This window comes from Tarenaya hassleriana, unplaced genomic scaffold (genome assembly GCF_000463585.1).
Source record: "Tarenaya hassleriana unplaced genomic scaffold, ASM46358v1 Cleome2, whole genome shotgun sequence".
Lineage (NCBI taxonomy): Eukaryota > Viridiplantae > Streptophyta > Magnoliopsida > Brassicales > Cleomaceae > Tarenaya > Tarenaya hassleriana.
In genome coordinates, this window is record NW_010965372.1 from 8,014,952 (window position 1) to 8,029,584 (window position 14,633).

General features: G+C 36.9%; 4 protein-coding genes across 4 annotated transcripts; 3 read left to right on the forward strand and 1 right to left on the reverse strand.

Annotated features, from left to right (window-relative positions):
- The first annotated feature begins 2,480 nt into the window (after positions 1–2,480).
- On the forward strand, positions 2,481–5,141 carry LOC104812976 (pentatricopeptide repeat-containing protein At4g04370). Its single transcript, XM_010540432.2, has one exon. It carries the CDS (start codon positions 2,489–2,491, stop codon positions 4,694–4,696), a length of 2,208 nt encoding a protein of 735 aa, XP_010538734.1. The 5' UTR covers positions 2,481–2,488; the 3' UTR covers positions 4,697–5,141.
- Positions 5,142–6,529: 1,388 nt separating this feature from the next.
- On the forward strand, positions 6,530–7,930 carry LOC104812978. Its single transcript, XM_010540434.1, has 6 exons — positions 6,530–6,716; positions 6,872–6,966; positions 7,081–7,198; positions 7,373–7,389; positions 7,503–7,565; positions 7,696–7,930. The coding sequence occupies exons 1-6, from the start codon at positions 6,563–6,565 to the stop codon at positions 7,774–7,776; spliced, it is 528 nt and encodes a 175-aa protein (XP_010538736.1). The 5' UTR covers positions 6,530–6,562; the 3' UTR covers positions 7,777–7,930.
- LOC104812977 (malonyl-CoA decarboxylase, mitochondrial) lies at positions 7,769–11,967 on the reverse strand. Its single transcript, XM_010540433.2, has 16 exons — positions 11,839–11,967; positions 11,662–11,747; positions 11,162–11,265; positions 10,984–11,074; positions 10,771–10,897; positions 10,493–10,676; positions 10,223–10,367; positions 10,039–10,129; positions 9,550–9,608; positions 9,394–9,471; positions 9,176–9,259; positions 8,865–9,046; positions 8,615–8,743; positions 8,384–8,456; positions 8,146–8,231; positions 7,769–8,058 (listed from the first exon to the last, which is right to left on the reverse strand). The coding sequence occupies exons 2-16, from the start codon at positions 11,743–11,745 to the stop codon at positions 7,953–7,955; spliced, it is 1,623 nt and encodes a 540-aa protein (XP_010538735.1). The 5' UTR covers positions 11,746–11,747; positions 11,839–11,967; the 3' UTR covers positions 7,769–7,952.
- A 794-nt stretch (positions 11,968–12,761) lies between these two features.
- On the forward strand, positions 12,762–13,519 carry LOC104812979 (RING-H2 finger protein ATL39-like). Its single transcript, XM_010540435.1, has one exon. It carries the CDS (start codon positions 12,850–12,852, stop codon positions 13,369–13,371), a length of 522 nt encoding a protein of 173 aa, XP_010538737.1. The 5' UTR covers positions 12,762–12,849; the 3' UTR covers positions 13,372–13,519.
- The last annotated feature ends 1,114 nt before the right edge of the window (positions 13,520–14,633 follow it).

Genomic DNA, 14,633 nt, shown 5'->3' on the forward strand with positions numbered 1-14,633 from the left:
TTCATCTAACAACAAATACTAAATTAATAATCCATACATACAAAATAAAATAAAATAACGGTTATTCCGACGTGACTGATTGTGGAAGGTGAATTTTGGTTTTCTTTATCGTATAAACAATCGAAATGTTTTATTTCATTAATTTTATCTTAATTAATTACTAGTTAAATATTTATAGTTCGTCCTAAATCTATTGATTTCCTCATATATATATATATATATGTAATCTATTGGGTATAGGTTATAGTATATGGCCAAAATTTTGGATGTAAGAAAGTATTCTTCCAACCGAATATACGTCACCTAAGATGTAATCGCTAACGTGCATCTTCAATGTTTGACTTAAAAAATGGCACTATATACATACAAGGGATTGATGAGATGTACAGATACGGATTATATTGACGTTTAAATTCAGATTCCAAGTTTTGGACCGACTAATTTGAAACAACGGCCATTTAATACGTAATATGTGAATCACGTTTGCATTTAATTGCTTGTATTTATCCGTGTATTGCAAGATATTCGTCCTAACATCTTGACACGTGTCACACGACCCATGACTCATGAGCAGAGCGACTTTCGATCCCGTTTAAGAGGGAGGGCCGTTATTCGTCCGGAGCCGTGGGACCTCGATAGTCTTCGGTCGTAATGTGTGTGTGTGTGTATATACCAATTAATAACAAATTGAAATTCCGAAAAAATATTAAATCTTTACAACTTTGAAATTATAAGAACAAAATTTTAATTGAATTCAAATTATATATGGATACATTATCGTTATCATAATAGATTTTAAAATTTATGACGAACGGATTTTAATATTTTAAATCGATACAATAACAGAAAAAAAAAACTAAATTAGGAGGGAGAGAGAGCTATAAAAATGATATAAAACCACATGTGATCCGGTGATCATAGCCGTGAATAATATAAAAAATAAATTTCTATCAATTTCTACTTCTATTCATGATAAAAATGAAAATCTCTATATAAATCATGCATAATAGATTATATATATATTTTTTTCTAAAATGATATTTAGATAGTTCAATTTAAAATTAGATAACTAATTAAAATAATGTATAATACACTTCTAAATTTTGATTTAGTGTTAACCATAGTATTACCGAAAAAAATAACAAATATATGCACACACACAGTTCAAATCTTAGAAATGGTCTTGGCATTTTTTTTTTGTAGGTTAGTAGTATTATGAGTTGGCATCTTTACGGCAATAAGTAGTCACTCAGTTTCTCTGTGACTTGAAGGGCGTGACAGTGAAAGCCCACCACGACAAGCTTTTCAAAGACAATTAGGTTGTTGACTTTTAATGATTCGTTGACTTTTTGCTTGAAATCTCTGCCTATTCTGTCTCACGACTATGGAGTGTATACCAGGGTGGCGAACCTAACCAATTTTTTTTTTTTATCTGAACTGTTCTAAATTTTCGAATGGTATTATTTTTTAGAAAACCGAATTTTTTAAAACTGAATCGAACCAAATTTTAAAAAATCTCGGAAAACCAATTTTTTTTAAAAAAAATCTATTTTTAAATTAAAAACCGGAACTGAACCGAAACCGAAATCGAATCGAACTGAATATAATATAAAAACCGATTGATACATATTTTTGTAAAATCGAAAAAATCGAACCAATATATTTTCGTCTCAAACCCGAACCGATTACGGAAACATCCATCCTATATACACAGGCGGTGTGAATAACAAACGATTATTAGGAAGAGAGTGTTGGACAAGTATAATTTAAATAAATTATATTATCAAATAATAGGAGTTATTGTTCCCTTTCTCCCCCAAAAAAAATGGTTCTAAATTATGCGTTTGATATTTTTTTTAGAGGATCAGTGTATTAATTACGTCTTAATTAACTCGTTTTTTTCATCATCCAAATAGAATTAGGTGGATGACGTATTAATTAATTTAGACGTCTCATGTTCTCTTTCGATTTCCATCACATTTTTGTAGATTTTTTTTGATAATCAGAATAGTTTCTATACCTTTGGTCCAACAATATCTACCATAATTTTTTATTAATTCCGTACAAGTGATATCGCCGGTTCGCTTAATTTATATGTTTAAAGTTTTCCAAAATACTAAAAATCAACTAAAATTATTGTTAATAGTTGGGCGATTTTTAATGGTTCGACTGAAAAAAAAAAGAATTCAAAAGTCATATTTTTGTATATTTATTTATTGTTTTGTTACACAGGAGTTTGATTTTTAAATAACAAAATTGGTATGCGCTCCTTTCTTTTCTTTTTTTTTTTCAGATAATTATGTGTTTTGGTATCTTTTTTTAGGGATGTAAATTAAATTAATATGATTTATATGCTTTACTTGGTGTTTTTTAGCCAACAATTAATTTTTGGCTTAATTGATAAATGCCGTTTAGTGGCATGATTGATAAAATATTATATATATTCGAAAAATATAATTCCCTGTTACACCGGTTAAGCCATGATGCTATGAATAAAAAGATCAATCCTTCTTCTCTGCTAAACTCCGCCAAAACCTTCAACTCTCTCATCAACCATTTCTCCTGCAATGGCGATCACCTACAAGTTCTATCCACTTTCTCTTCCATGCTCGTCGACAGAGTCTCGCCCGACGCCTTCACTTTCCCTGGTCTCCTCAAAGCATGTGCTTCTCTTCAGCTCCTGTCGTTGGGTCTCTCGACCCACCAACAAGTTATCGCTAATGGGTTCTCTTCTGATCCCTACGTCTCGTCTTCTCTTGTCAATTTCTACGCTAAATTCGCGATATTGGAGGATGCTCGGAAAGTGTTCGATGGAATGCGTGACAGAGATGTGGTCCACTGGACTGCTATTATCGGGTGTTACTCACGAGCTGGACTTGTCGAAGAGGCGTTTTCCTTGTTCAAAGAGATGAGGAATCGGGGGATTAAACCCGGTTCGGTCACATTATTGGAAATGCTACGCGGGGTTTCGGTGATCATGGAGTTGCAGTGTTTGCATGCTTGTTCAGTGGTATACGGGTTTGAATGTGACGTAGCTGTGGCAAATTCTATGTTGAATTTGTACTGTAGATGCGGACGAGTCGAGGATGCTAAGGATTTGTTTGACCAAATGCAGCAAAGAGATACGGTTTCTTGGAATTCTATGATTTCTGGATATACTCTTATTGGTAATATGGCCGAAATCTCAAAACTCTTGTACAGAATACGAGACGATGGGCTAAGACCTGACCAGCAGACATTTGGAACTTCCCTTTCCGTGTGTGGAACAATAGGTGATCTTGAAATGGGAAGAATCTTACACGGGCAGATTGTAAAAACTGGTTTTGACATCGATATGCATCTTAGAACCGCATTGTTAACAATGTACTTGAAGTGTGGAGAGGTGGAACCTTCGTTTCAGATCTTTGACCTCATTCAAGATAGGGATATAGTTTGCTGGACAGCCATGATTTCTGGGCTTCTGCAGATGGATAGTGTGGAGAAGGCGCTGATGGTTTTCTCCGAAATGTTAAAATCAGGATTAGAGCCATCCAGCGAGGCAATAACTAGTGTTCTTTCATCTTGTGCTCAGTTGTGTTCCTTTGATCTTGGAGCTTCGGTCCATGGTTATGTAGTTAGGCAAGGATGCATACTAGATACTCCCGCATTAAACGCTTTAATCACCATGTATGCGAAGTGTGGTCGTCTGAAACAAAGTTCGGTTGTCTTTGAGCGGATGACAGACAGAGATTTAGTTTCGTGGAATGCGATTATCTCGGGACATGCACAGAATGGAGACCTGTATAAGGCCATGCTGTTGTTTAGAGAAATGAAGTTAAAAAGGCTTCAAAGACTTGATTCCTTGACCGTTGTATCCCTTCTTCAAACCTGTGCATCCACTGGAGCTCTCAACATAGGGAAGGTGATTCACAGTGTTGTTATCAGAAACTGTATTCAGCATTGTATCTTGGTTGATACGGTCATTGTTGATATGTATTTAAAATGCGGCTACTTAGAAGTTGCCCAGAGGTGTTTTAATTCAATCCTGCAGAAGGATTTTGTTTCGTGGAGCACACTCATCTCAGGGTATGGTTTTCATGGTAAAGGAAAGACCGCTTTAAAGATTTACTCAGAGTTTCTTCGCTCTGGCATGAAGCCGAACCATGTGATTTTCCTCGCGGTTCTCTCCTCCTGCAGTCACAATGGATTGATTCAGGAGGGCTTGGACATATTCAGTTCTATGGTTAAAGACTTTGGGGTTGAACCAAAGCATGAACACCTTGCTTGTGTCGTTGATCTTCTCTGTCGGACCAAAAGGGTGGAAGAAGCATATGATTTCTACAAAGAAAACTATTCAGAACCGTCTATTGATGTTTTAGGTATACTACTAGATGCTTGCCGTGCTAATGGGAACACAGAAATTGAGGATATAATTTGTTGGGATATGACCAAGTTGAAGCCAGAAGATGCTGGACACTACGTCAGACTTGCTCAATCTTTTGCCACGATGAAGAGATGGGGCGATATGGGTGAAGCATGGAATCAGATGAGATCTCACGGCTTGAAAAAGCTCCCGGGATGGAGCTTCATCGAGGTCAATGGAGAACTCACAACATTCTTCACGAATCATACTTCTCATCCTCGTCTTGAGGAGACTGTGTCGTTACTGAAACTGTTAAACCACAAAACGAGGCAATCAGTTCATGATGTTTCATGATATTCATCAGAAGGCGCATTGCCTATACTGACGAAACCCAGAATCAAGCAAGACAGATAATATGGAAGAAGATGTAACAGGTTCGGTTTCTTCATATGCTTATCTCTGTCGGGTCAAATTTAAATTTATTTGGCAGAATACATTGATCAGAACTAATTCATTACTGAATGTTCAATGTTGGAGAGGTTCATGTCACGTGGCTATTAAATGCCTAGTTATATATAAAATACATTTGGCATTTACCATGAAATCATGAATACCAAAATAACAACAGAAAAAACATAATGAAATGAATAAAATGGTAGTTTGCATGAAATGAGCATGAAGAGACGTCTCAGTGGTTTAATGTTTTAGAAGTCAAGGTCTTCCAAGCGAGTAGGCAAATATCGAGAAGATCAGTTATCAGGTTTCCCATTTTTGACAAAACAAGACATGACATAAGGTTGTGTGTGTATAATGTACATATATAATTATATATATATAGAGAGAGAGAGAGAGAAGACATCTAAGGTGGTGATAGGCAGCGTATATCGCAGGACTGGCAATGTATTGGCATGTTGATGAGACCATTGCAAGCTCTCTCCATTCATCTGGCCCTCCTTGTGTCTGTGACTGTTCTTCTCAGCCTCTTCTCGACATCCTCGAGGGTAAATCTTATGTCTTTCTCGTCTCCTCCTTTCCACACGTAATGTAGTTTATGTGATTGGTGATCGCCTTGGTGAGAATTTCGGTTTTGTTTTCCTTGCATACCTGTGTCAAGCCATATGAAGGGTTTGGAGATTTCGCATTGAATAACCTCGTCTTGAATCTGACTTAAAAAAATTCATCTTTCTCCATCATGTGATCGTTTTTTGTGGATAAAGGCCATAAATTTTATCTGGGGATGATCTGATCTGATGTTGTCCATAAGCTTATCTGAAATATCTCTGTTTCTCTTTGTAGTGGCTATAAATTGATATCAGTTATCTGTGTTCTTCTGCAGGATTGAGCCATCACACTATCCTGGGTAAGTATTCTTTGCCATCAGTGAACTCATAAGCTTCGAGCTTAGGGCTCTGGATGATCAGGAAAGGATGTCTTACATGTGGGAGCTTGTTCGGGAAAGATGGGTCTAGTTCGGGAAAGAGGTTCATTCTGCGGGTAGGTAATGACCCAAGTTGGAGCTGTTCTTCTTCAGATTCAGACCGAACCTGTCTGGTCTACTTGAAGGAACTTCAGATGCATTCTTGAACCAGAACGAAATTGGGTTCTTAGGAAAATGAATGAATCTTCCTCCATGCATAGCAATGGAGCTCTAAGGGACAATCCATATCAGAAAAATCTGTCAAGAATCAGTATTACATTGTTGATAAGTAGAGATTTTCTAGCTCTGTCTTAGCTGATGTACACCTGTATGTGCATGCTACGACCCTATTTACCTTGGGGATGCCGTAACCGAGACCAGGAGCTCCTCGGCCATTTGAAAGCATTAGAAATTCACTCTTCTCTCTTTCTGTGTTTTGTCGGATTTTGCTGGAGACGAAGGTTTTTTTCTCTGAATAATTATATAATGTGCTCTCCCGCTCCACGTTGTTAATTTCTTCTCTCAAAGTTACAATTACGTCCCCGTAAAAGTGGGATATTATACATACATGTATATATATATATATATATATCATATTTTTGCCAACAGCTACACGATAGAACTCGAAGATATTTAGTGATGGGTTCTGAGATATTTTCTTCATGTGACAACAAAAAAAAGAAGAGAAAGAAAAACACAATATTGTACACACATGTGGTGGTTTCATATGAATCATCATCAAGAAAGGAAAATTGTTAAAGACAACGTAAGTAAGAGCTGCAGAAAGGATCTTTAGCTCATCCATGGAGTCGACTTCTGTTCTTCATCTCTCCCCCATCTCTTTCATTATCCCAAATAAACTCCCACAAATCCCTTCTTCTTCTGCTTCTCCTTCGCAGTGGAAGCAGACAAAATCCCCGCCTTCCTCTCGTGTCTCCTGCAAGATGTACGTTCCCGGTAAGCATGGTGGACGTATATATTATTATATATATATATATATATATATATATATATATATATATGATATCATAAGCTAAGACATGAGAATTTCAAATTACAGAATCCATAAGAGAAAAAAAAAACTGATATTTATGTTTTTTTTTATAAAAAAGGCTTTGGAGAAGCGTCACCAGAGGCGAAGGCATCGAAGCATCTTCATCACTTCTTTACATACGTTGCAGTGAGGATCGTGTCTGCTCAGCTTGAGGTTCGGTTCGGTTCGGTTCTTCTTCACACTTTCAATTACCGAATTTCCATGACACGACATTAATTAATTTCTCCAAGAATCTCGGAACTCAATCACGTTACTGTCTTTTGTAAGAGTTATAACCCCGAAGCTTATGCCGACTTGAGCGAGTTTATGCAAACGAACTCTCTGGACGATGGCGATAAGTTTTGTGCGGCTCTCATGCGTCGCTCTTCCCGTCACATGAACTTAGGTAGCCAAAATTTTCGTTATTTCGGTTATAAAAGAAAATAATCATTTAAATATTTTTGTTTTCATGAAAACATGGAAAACCCTTGTCTAAATTTACATGTTAGTACATGAAACATTGAACTAATCTTTGTTTCATAATTATTGTACGTCAATGGAATCTAACGATCCCATGCAGCACTCCGAATCTTAGAGGTAATCTTAATTTTTGTCTCTGCTTCTTACATTTACCAAACATTCTTACACACACACACACATATACACGAACGAATATAAGCACATATTTCTAATTATATTACTCGTGGCAGGTACGGTCGGCTTACTGTAAGAACGATTTCGAGTGGGAGAATCTCAAACGCCTCTCCTTCAAGGTCATCATCTATACCTATATATATATACATACATATATATGTATGCATGCGTATATGTAAGTGCATATACATACATTTGCAACCACGTAAACGTATTATTACGTTGTCACTTGTGTGTTCATGCCTGCAGAATGTGGAAGGATCCAACACAAGACTCATGCGTGAATACGTCTTGGAGACCAGCCATGTGAAGACCGAGTCCGAGAAGTGAACTCGTTTTTCCCTGTCTCTTTCTCTCATATTCACATAAACGTTTTGTTATATACGCCGGCCGTTGTATACGTATACATATACATGCGTTGTACATAAAACATATACATATGTACCCTTTTAATCCAACCATTTTCCTCAACAATAACATCGTAGACATTACCAGTCAAAAAGCGATCATTCTTGTGATTTGGGCTCCTCGAGATAGGATTGAACGTTTGGTGAAGAGCGGATTTCGCCCGAGCTGAGATATGAATGTGCATGTTCTTCGATATTCTCTAACCTGCCATTGAAGCAAAGAAATTGGGCATGAATGTAGAGAACGAGGTTCATCGATATGCTCAGAAGGATGAAGTCAGTCGGTTTTTACCTATAGACGTAGTTCACCATGATGCCTCCGCTTTGGCGAAGGCCCTTCTCTGAACGGTCCGCCATCCAATTTATTCTCTCAACCATCTGTATATCGACGGATATAATATAAGCTTTCGCTATACGAAGAAACCAAGAAATCTCGAATCGTGTTTTACGATCTATCTATCGAATTTCTGTAGAATACCCTTTTCAGTTCTCGTCACTAGCCAAGCATAGGTTACCGCTTTTAGACTTACCGCTCCATTCTGCAGGTGGAAGTTTGCAACGGAATCCAGAGCTTTTCCTCGCTTTTTCTCTTGCAGGAGATACCTATGGATCAAGGCACACATTAAGTAACACTATATCTCAGCTACAAATCCATACATTTAAATTCATGTTTTTGAAGTGTTGGGTGTAGACCTTATAATGGGAAATTTTAATAGCCAGTAAGAGCAAAAGGATCAAAAGTAATCTCAGAATAAACTTACCTAGCACATAAACGTGTTAGAATAGGTTTCAACACTGGCAGTATACGAGGCGATGTGGCCCAATCGCAGTTCTTCAGTGACAGCAAATTCCGTAAAATTTCCATGCCATTGTTATCGGATGAAGGATCTCTGCAAATATAAGATCATTAGTGTGGTGTCTCAGATTGCTTTTGTATATCTTTTACAAGAACGAGAAGACGATTCATCTCTCCAAAGCACCTGAATTCCACTGCCTTAAATGGAAACTTACTCCGATATACTCATGAGGGCTCGTTCTTCTTCTGGCAGCAATATTTTCTCGCTAAAAGTGGACAAAGATGTATCGGTTAAGGTACATGATCCATCCTCCGATTCCGCAAGTCTTGACTGAGATGTCAACTTTGACAAAAGCCATTGCATGAAGCCGGGGATGGGACTCAGTGTTGCAAATGTCTGTCAAGAACACATGTATCATATGAGCAAGCATAGCCTGAATAAAAGTAATGGACCGACGAGAAGAAAAACAGCTATTTATAGCAGAAACCATGGCTCGGAAATTTACGTAAAAGGAAAAGCACTCACGGAAATATGGGGCATGTCTCTTTTGACCAACGTGATCACTCGTTTGATGAGAAACTTCCCGAGGTTTATCCCGGCCAGGCCAGGCTGCACAAGATTTCGAGAAATGTTAAACTCCAGAACTTATAAAGTCTAACAGAAGTTCCACCATAAAGTAAACCGGAAACATGATATATTACCTCATGTACGCAAGCAAAAGGCAAGTTAGTAAATGCACATACCTGAGTTGAAGATATGGAATAAAACAACGCACATGTTGCTTCGTTTTCTGGTATGGGAGGATTGTCCCACAAAACTTCCTGTCAGTGGTAAGGGAATTCCTTTTAGAGACCCCTATCTAGGAATGAACGATGACAAGACATTAAGGATTACTTCACCTGAATTGTCTGAGCTGTTGTTTCCATGAGAGCAACTTCAATGAAAATAAGCGGTTCACCTGAAAGTAGAAAGCATCTGATGTTCATTGCACATAACTGAAAAAGGAAGCATGGTTAGAAAATGTACACAGGCTTACGATACGACATGATAACATAACTTAGAGATGAAAAAACAAGAAATGAAACAACAGATGATAGCTCTTAAAACACTCCCGATAGGAAAGAAGAGTTTTCTGGTTATGTAAATTCTCATAAATTTATACAGATCGCACTATCCATCATTCGAGCTTTAGATAAATATCAAATGCAATAAGAACGATTTCATAAAAATGTTACAGTATGAGAAGAGAAGATCCCTTAATTCAGAATGGAGATTCAGATATAGACATTTTAAGAGATAAATTTCCGCTAAGAACTAAAACGTCCAATCATAAAGTAACCGATATGGATTACTGCATTCAAGCACATATGACCAGAGAAACTGCTAACCGGGAATGGAAGGATGAAGATATCCAAAGCACCGGCGACCTACTCCCAATCTTCTTTTAAGATCTAACAGGTTACTAATCGGATGCACAGCCTAGGGAAAAAAACAAACATTATCAGAGAAACAACTAGGGTTTTAGCATCTGAAATATCTGAAATAACAGCAGGATTACACATGCATACATACCTCGTATGCCACAATTTTCTCCAGCAATGAAGCAGGATCATTCCATGTGAGTTGATGAAGCTCTAAAGTGGCAGGACTAAGCCACATAGTGAGCCTCTCTTTGAGATAGGAATCTAATGCTCGCAAAGATGATGTGTTTTCTTCTCTGTATATTGGAAAGAACCATCACCGACGACTTCAGCATGTAACAAGTATCTTGAATTATCCGACTAAGCAATGCTACCAAATTGTCAGAAAATCATGCAACAATCAAAAGGATCAAAACCTTACGCGAGTGTTGATAGAATATCTGCTCGAAGGATGGACAAGAATCTCAACCCTCCGGGGTGTGTATTCAACCTCTCGAAGAGAACTTCATATGTTGGTTGAAGAGCATGTCTTAAATTCCGCTCAATGCGATAGAAAGCAGAAAACAAACTCTCCCTTTTGGAAACATGCAATTCTGCTACATTGCCTGAAGTGTTGAATCATCAAAGTCAGTGATGATAGAAACACGGACAAAAAAAGGAAAAGATACCATACAAACATACACAATATACGAAACTTACTGCCAGGAAGTTCAAGTCCTAGATATTGTTTGATCAGTTCTTGAACTTGCAGCCGATTTACGTCATATTCTTTGGCCAAAACAAGCAGTAATTTCTTTCGATCTTCATGCGAAAGGCTGAAGTAACCCTGAAAGCTCTGAACATAAGTACTCCTACGGGTAGAAAAACAGGACAAAAACTCAATTGCAATCATCTAGGCAAGCAATAGTTTACCTCTTGAAAATCATCAAGTATAGTGTCTAACACTTCGGTTTTACTCATCGCGATAGCTGAATGCATCGTATCACGAACCAAATCGAATCCCCTGACCAAACCATAGGAAGATTACACTGATAACCAAATTGCAAAACACAAAATGCTGTTCCTTTTCAAAGTGTCATGAGAGAACTACCTTGTCGTGTTACTAAAAGCACCAAGATCTCTGTTTCCACCAACAGGATTTTGCACGATGTATTCTCCGGATTGATCCCCATGAGGGTTAGATGGCATCTCGTTCTGTCAACCATTTTGGAGAACAAAGCAGACAAATTGAACAAAAGATTCATGATCCCAGAGCATTAACGCTTATGAGACATGGAAGGACTTTACAAACGAGTTGTTCAATAGAATAGAAATATATATAAAAAAAAAAGTTTTTTTTGTAGCTAAGAATGTTCAAAGCAGCATTACCCATTGCATTAATTAAATCAATCCAGCTATTGAATTTGAATATGCAACTAAAAACATCAGAGTGCCGCATAATTACGTAAAATTTAATCATACAAATCCAAAAAACGAAATCGGTAATCGAGGAAATCACATTTTACGCAAAAAAAAAAAAACAATTCAAACGAGATCGTGTGATTGAAACCCAAATCTTATATTACAAAATCGGCGATGTAAGAAGCTTACAGGTATCTGAGAGAGAGAAAGCTTGGTCGGATCATTCGGTCTCATCCTCGCGCGCATCAGAATCGCCAGATTTTTCTTGCTCATCTCTGTTTGATCCGCAAAAAAAAAATCATGATGAAACAGCTTCGGAAAAATATAGAAATTGGGAATGTAGAAAAGCATATTCAAATCGGTAACCTGCAAATCCGAGAGTTCAGGCACACGCTCACGCTGCGTAGGAAGACGAAAACATCGTCGTCTTCGCGGTTAAGTCGAGGGCGAAGAATATGCGGCTTCCCTACATCTCCGCCCAAATGTGCGTCGTTTCGAATTTTGCCGCTTGGTAAACCGACACGCAGTCTCCTTCGTGATTGATTAAACGGCACGTCGTCCGAACCAACCTGCTTCATCTCTGCATGATAGCATGACTATGAACGAATGCATGGGGTGGCCAACATTGAAAATAACCGTTTTTTCTGTGTGAATGGTAAATTTATAAATCAATATATATATAATATTAAACAATTTAAGATATATATATATATATATATTTTTTTTTTGGTTCAATTAATTTAATTTATACAAATTATTTCCAATCGAGTTTTAAGTCAGATCCATTTTAAATATAAATACAGGTATATATTTTGAATCCAGTTTTACATTTACATTACCAATACCAAATACTCACTCTATTACTTAACCATGCAAAAATTATACAGATTTAACATTTTGATTCAAAAGGAAAGCACTTATTATTATGAAAATTATCGCAAAACATGAATTTTAAAGTGTAATAAAAATTATACTATTTTGTCCACAATCTGTCAAATTATAATATAAATCTGATTTTGAAGATGATTAAATATATTTTTTAATGAAATTTGTTTAGTTTAAATTAAATATGAATCGATGTAGAAAAGATAAGATCTCTTAAAAACGAGTCTAGAAATGACAACTCTCTCCTCCGATTTTTTCCATTTCTTTGTTTTTCCTTTTTTCTTCGCCGGAAAAATCTCCAACGGTCATCAAAGTTAAAATATGACCGTTCATCCATAGGCTCAATTACATTCTCTCATCTCTCTCTCTCCCACTCTATCCCTCTGCGACTCTCTCTCTCTCTGTGCGACGCCCTCTCTTCTCTCTCGCTCTCTGAGAAATCTGGAAAGGGTTTTTTGATTTCCCAGAAAAAAAGAGTAAAGATTTTCGACAATGGAGTGCCAAACTAAAATCGACGTTGCCCTGGACGCGAAGGAGCTCCATGCGTCGTCAGGCCTACACAGTGTCTTCGTTTATGTGCAGAGCGAAATTGAGGAATCTGTCAAATACCCAGATGGCCGCGAAAACAAGATCGGGATTTATCCGAATTCCTCCACCCAATTCGTCAAATTCGATCTTCGTAGCTCCGATTCCGGCGACATCTACCAGCTCCTCTGCGATGATCTTCGAGATCCCCCGATGTGCGAATACCTAGCCCCGCAGATCGCTGATTCGGTTGCGGAGATGAGTTCCAGTTGCGAAAGCTTCTTCGTCTTCGTGGAAGTGAAGTTGACGGAAGAGAGAACCTTCTCCGTGTCGGAATCCGATGTCTGCTGTATCTGTCTGGAGAGATTTGGGGATTCGGGCAAGTATCTGAGCGATTTGCCATGTTCTCATGTCTTTCACCGTCTCTGTCTCGACCAGTGGCTCGTCCGGAGAAACTCTTGCCCGTTGTGCCGACGGCCGTGTGTCTGATCAGTGACAGTATTCAGTTTTCTTTTTCTTTTTTTTTTGGTTAGGGTTAGTTCCAGTTTATACAATAGCTGAAAATTTTGAGATTCAATAGAAACAAGGACGAGTCTTTTGAGATTCTATAACAAAATTACTGTTCTGATTTCTAGTCGGGTGGATCGAAAATGATATCGATTTTTTTGGTTCGGTATGGTTCAATTCTGAATAATAATACCGAAACGTCCACTTCTACCAAAACCACCAGATCAATATTCAGATCGATATCAAGGTTTTCTCCCGAGATCATACCTTCTCTCAAATGCGGAATATGATCATCCTTTTCTATCGTCAAATGTTTCGATATAGCCAACAAGCATTTACGTCGTCCCACGATCACTGTATCTGAAAGGCCTATGAGTTCTCACCGTTATAAAAAAAAATATATTCTCTTCCTATTCAACGTAATAATATATGTACTTTTTTTATACGGCAGCAAATGTTTTCTTAATTTTGACTCAAAATAGATTTATGGATATTAGATAATATTTTAGATATAAAAAATCTGAGGGATTTAGAGTTTAAACGTTTGATTCAGGGTTGACATCCTATCCCATGTATTTGGTCGAGAGATTGTTACTTGTTGTAGGGTTGGACACAAATACCCGAAAATCGGAGTATTTGTTGGATACTCGTTTCTCAGAAGGCAAAGTATTGACGATATTTATTCAAAAATTATTTTAAAAATTATAATAACATAATAACATATTTTATAAATTTAAAAATAATTTTGTTAGATGAAAAGTTTAAAATTTTAGTTTCTATCATTTAACAAATTTAGAAATTTTTATAAGTTTTACTCTTATTCCTACCGTCCAACTTCTGTTTATAACTTACTTTGGTTTAAATCCATAAAATATGGTGACATATACCAAAAAAAAGTGAATTGAAAATGACTTGTGGGACAATTATTCTTTTTTCACGGGCATCACACTTTACTACAATAAATGATCAATACATATAAAACATCATATACTATAATGAGTTAAAAAAAAATAGTAAAAGAGGCAAAATATTTCACCCTTTTACCTTTTTCTTGGTAAAAATCACATATGAAAATTTGCGAATTTTCATTTGGAATAGTTTCTCTCACTGGGGAAAAATATTCAGAAAAAAAAAACTATTATTTTGTATCGTATTTATCATATTTATAACATGTTTCTTTTTATAGACGTATAACATTATTTATTTAGATAAATAAAAGAGGAAAAGACAAAATTCAACTCTAG

What these genes read in the sequence shown, in the direction of transcription:
- LOC104812976 (XM_010540432.2), top strand. Translation starts at nt 2,489, where the DNA reads ATGAATAAAAAGATCAATCCTTCTTCTCTGCTAAACTCCGCCAAAACC.
- LOC104812978 (XM_010540434.1), top strand. Translation starts at nt 6,563, where the DNA reads ATGGAGTCGACTTCTGTTCTTCATCTCTCCCCCATCTCTTTCATTATC. An exon ending in CTGCAAGATGTACGTTCCCG is followed by an intron (nt 6,717 to 6,871) that starts GTAAGCATGGTG and finishes TTTATAAAAAAG; the next exon opens with GCTTTGGAGAAGCGTCACCA. An exon ending in TCAAACGCCTCTCCTTCAAG is followed by an intron (nt 7,566 to 7,695) that starts GTCATCATCTAT and finishes TCATGCCTGCAG; the next exon opens with AATGTGGAAGGATCCAACAC.
- LOC104812977 (XM_010540433.2), bottom strand. Translation starts at nt 11,745, where the DNA reads ATGAGCAAGAAAAATCTGGCGATTCTGATGCGCGCGAGGATGAGACCG. An exon ending in TACTTGATGATTTTCAAGAG is followed by an intron (nt 10,898 to 10,983) that starts GTAAACTATTGC and finishes CAGAGCTTTCAG; the next exon opens with GGTTACTTCAGCCTTTCGCA. An exon ending in ATTCCATATCTTCAACTCAG is followed by an intron (nt 9,260 to 9,393) that starts GTATGTGCATTT and finishes AATCTTGTGCAG; the next exon opens with CCTGGCCTGGCCGGGATAAA.
- LOC104812979 (XM_010540435.1), top strand. Translation starts at nt 12,850, where the DNA reads ATGGAGTGCCAAACTAAAATCGACGTTGCCCTGGACGCGAAGGAGCTC.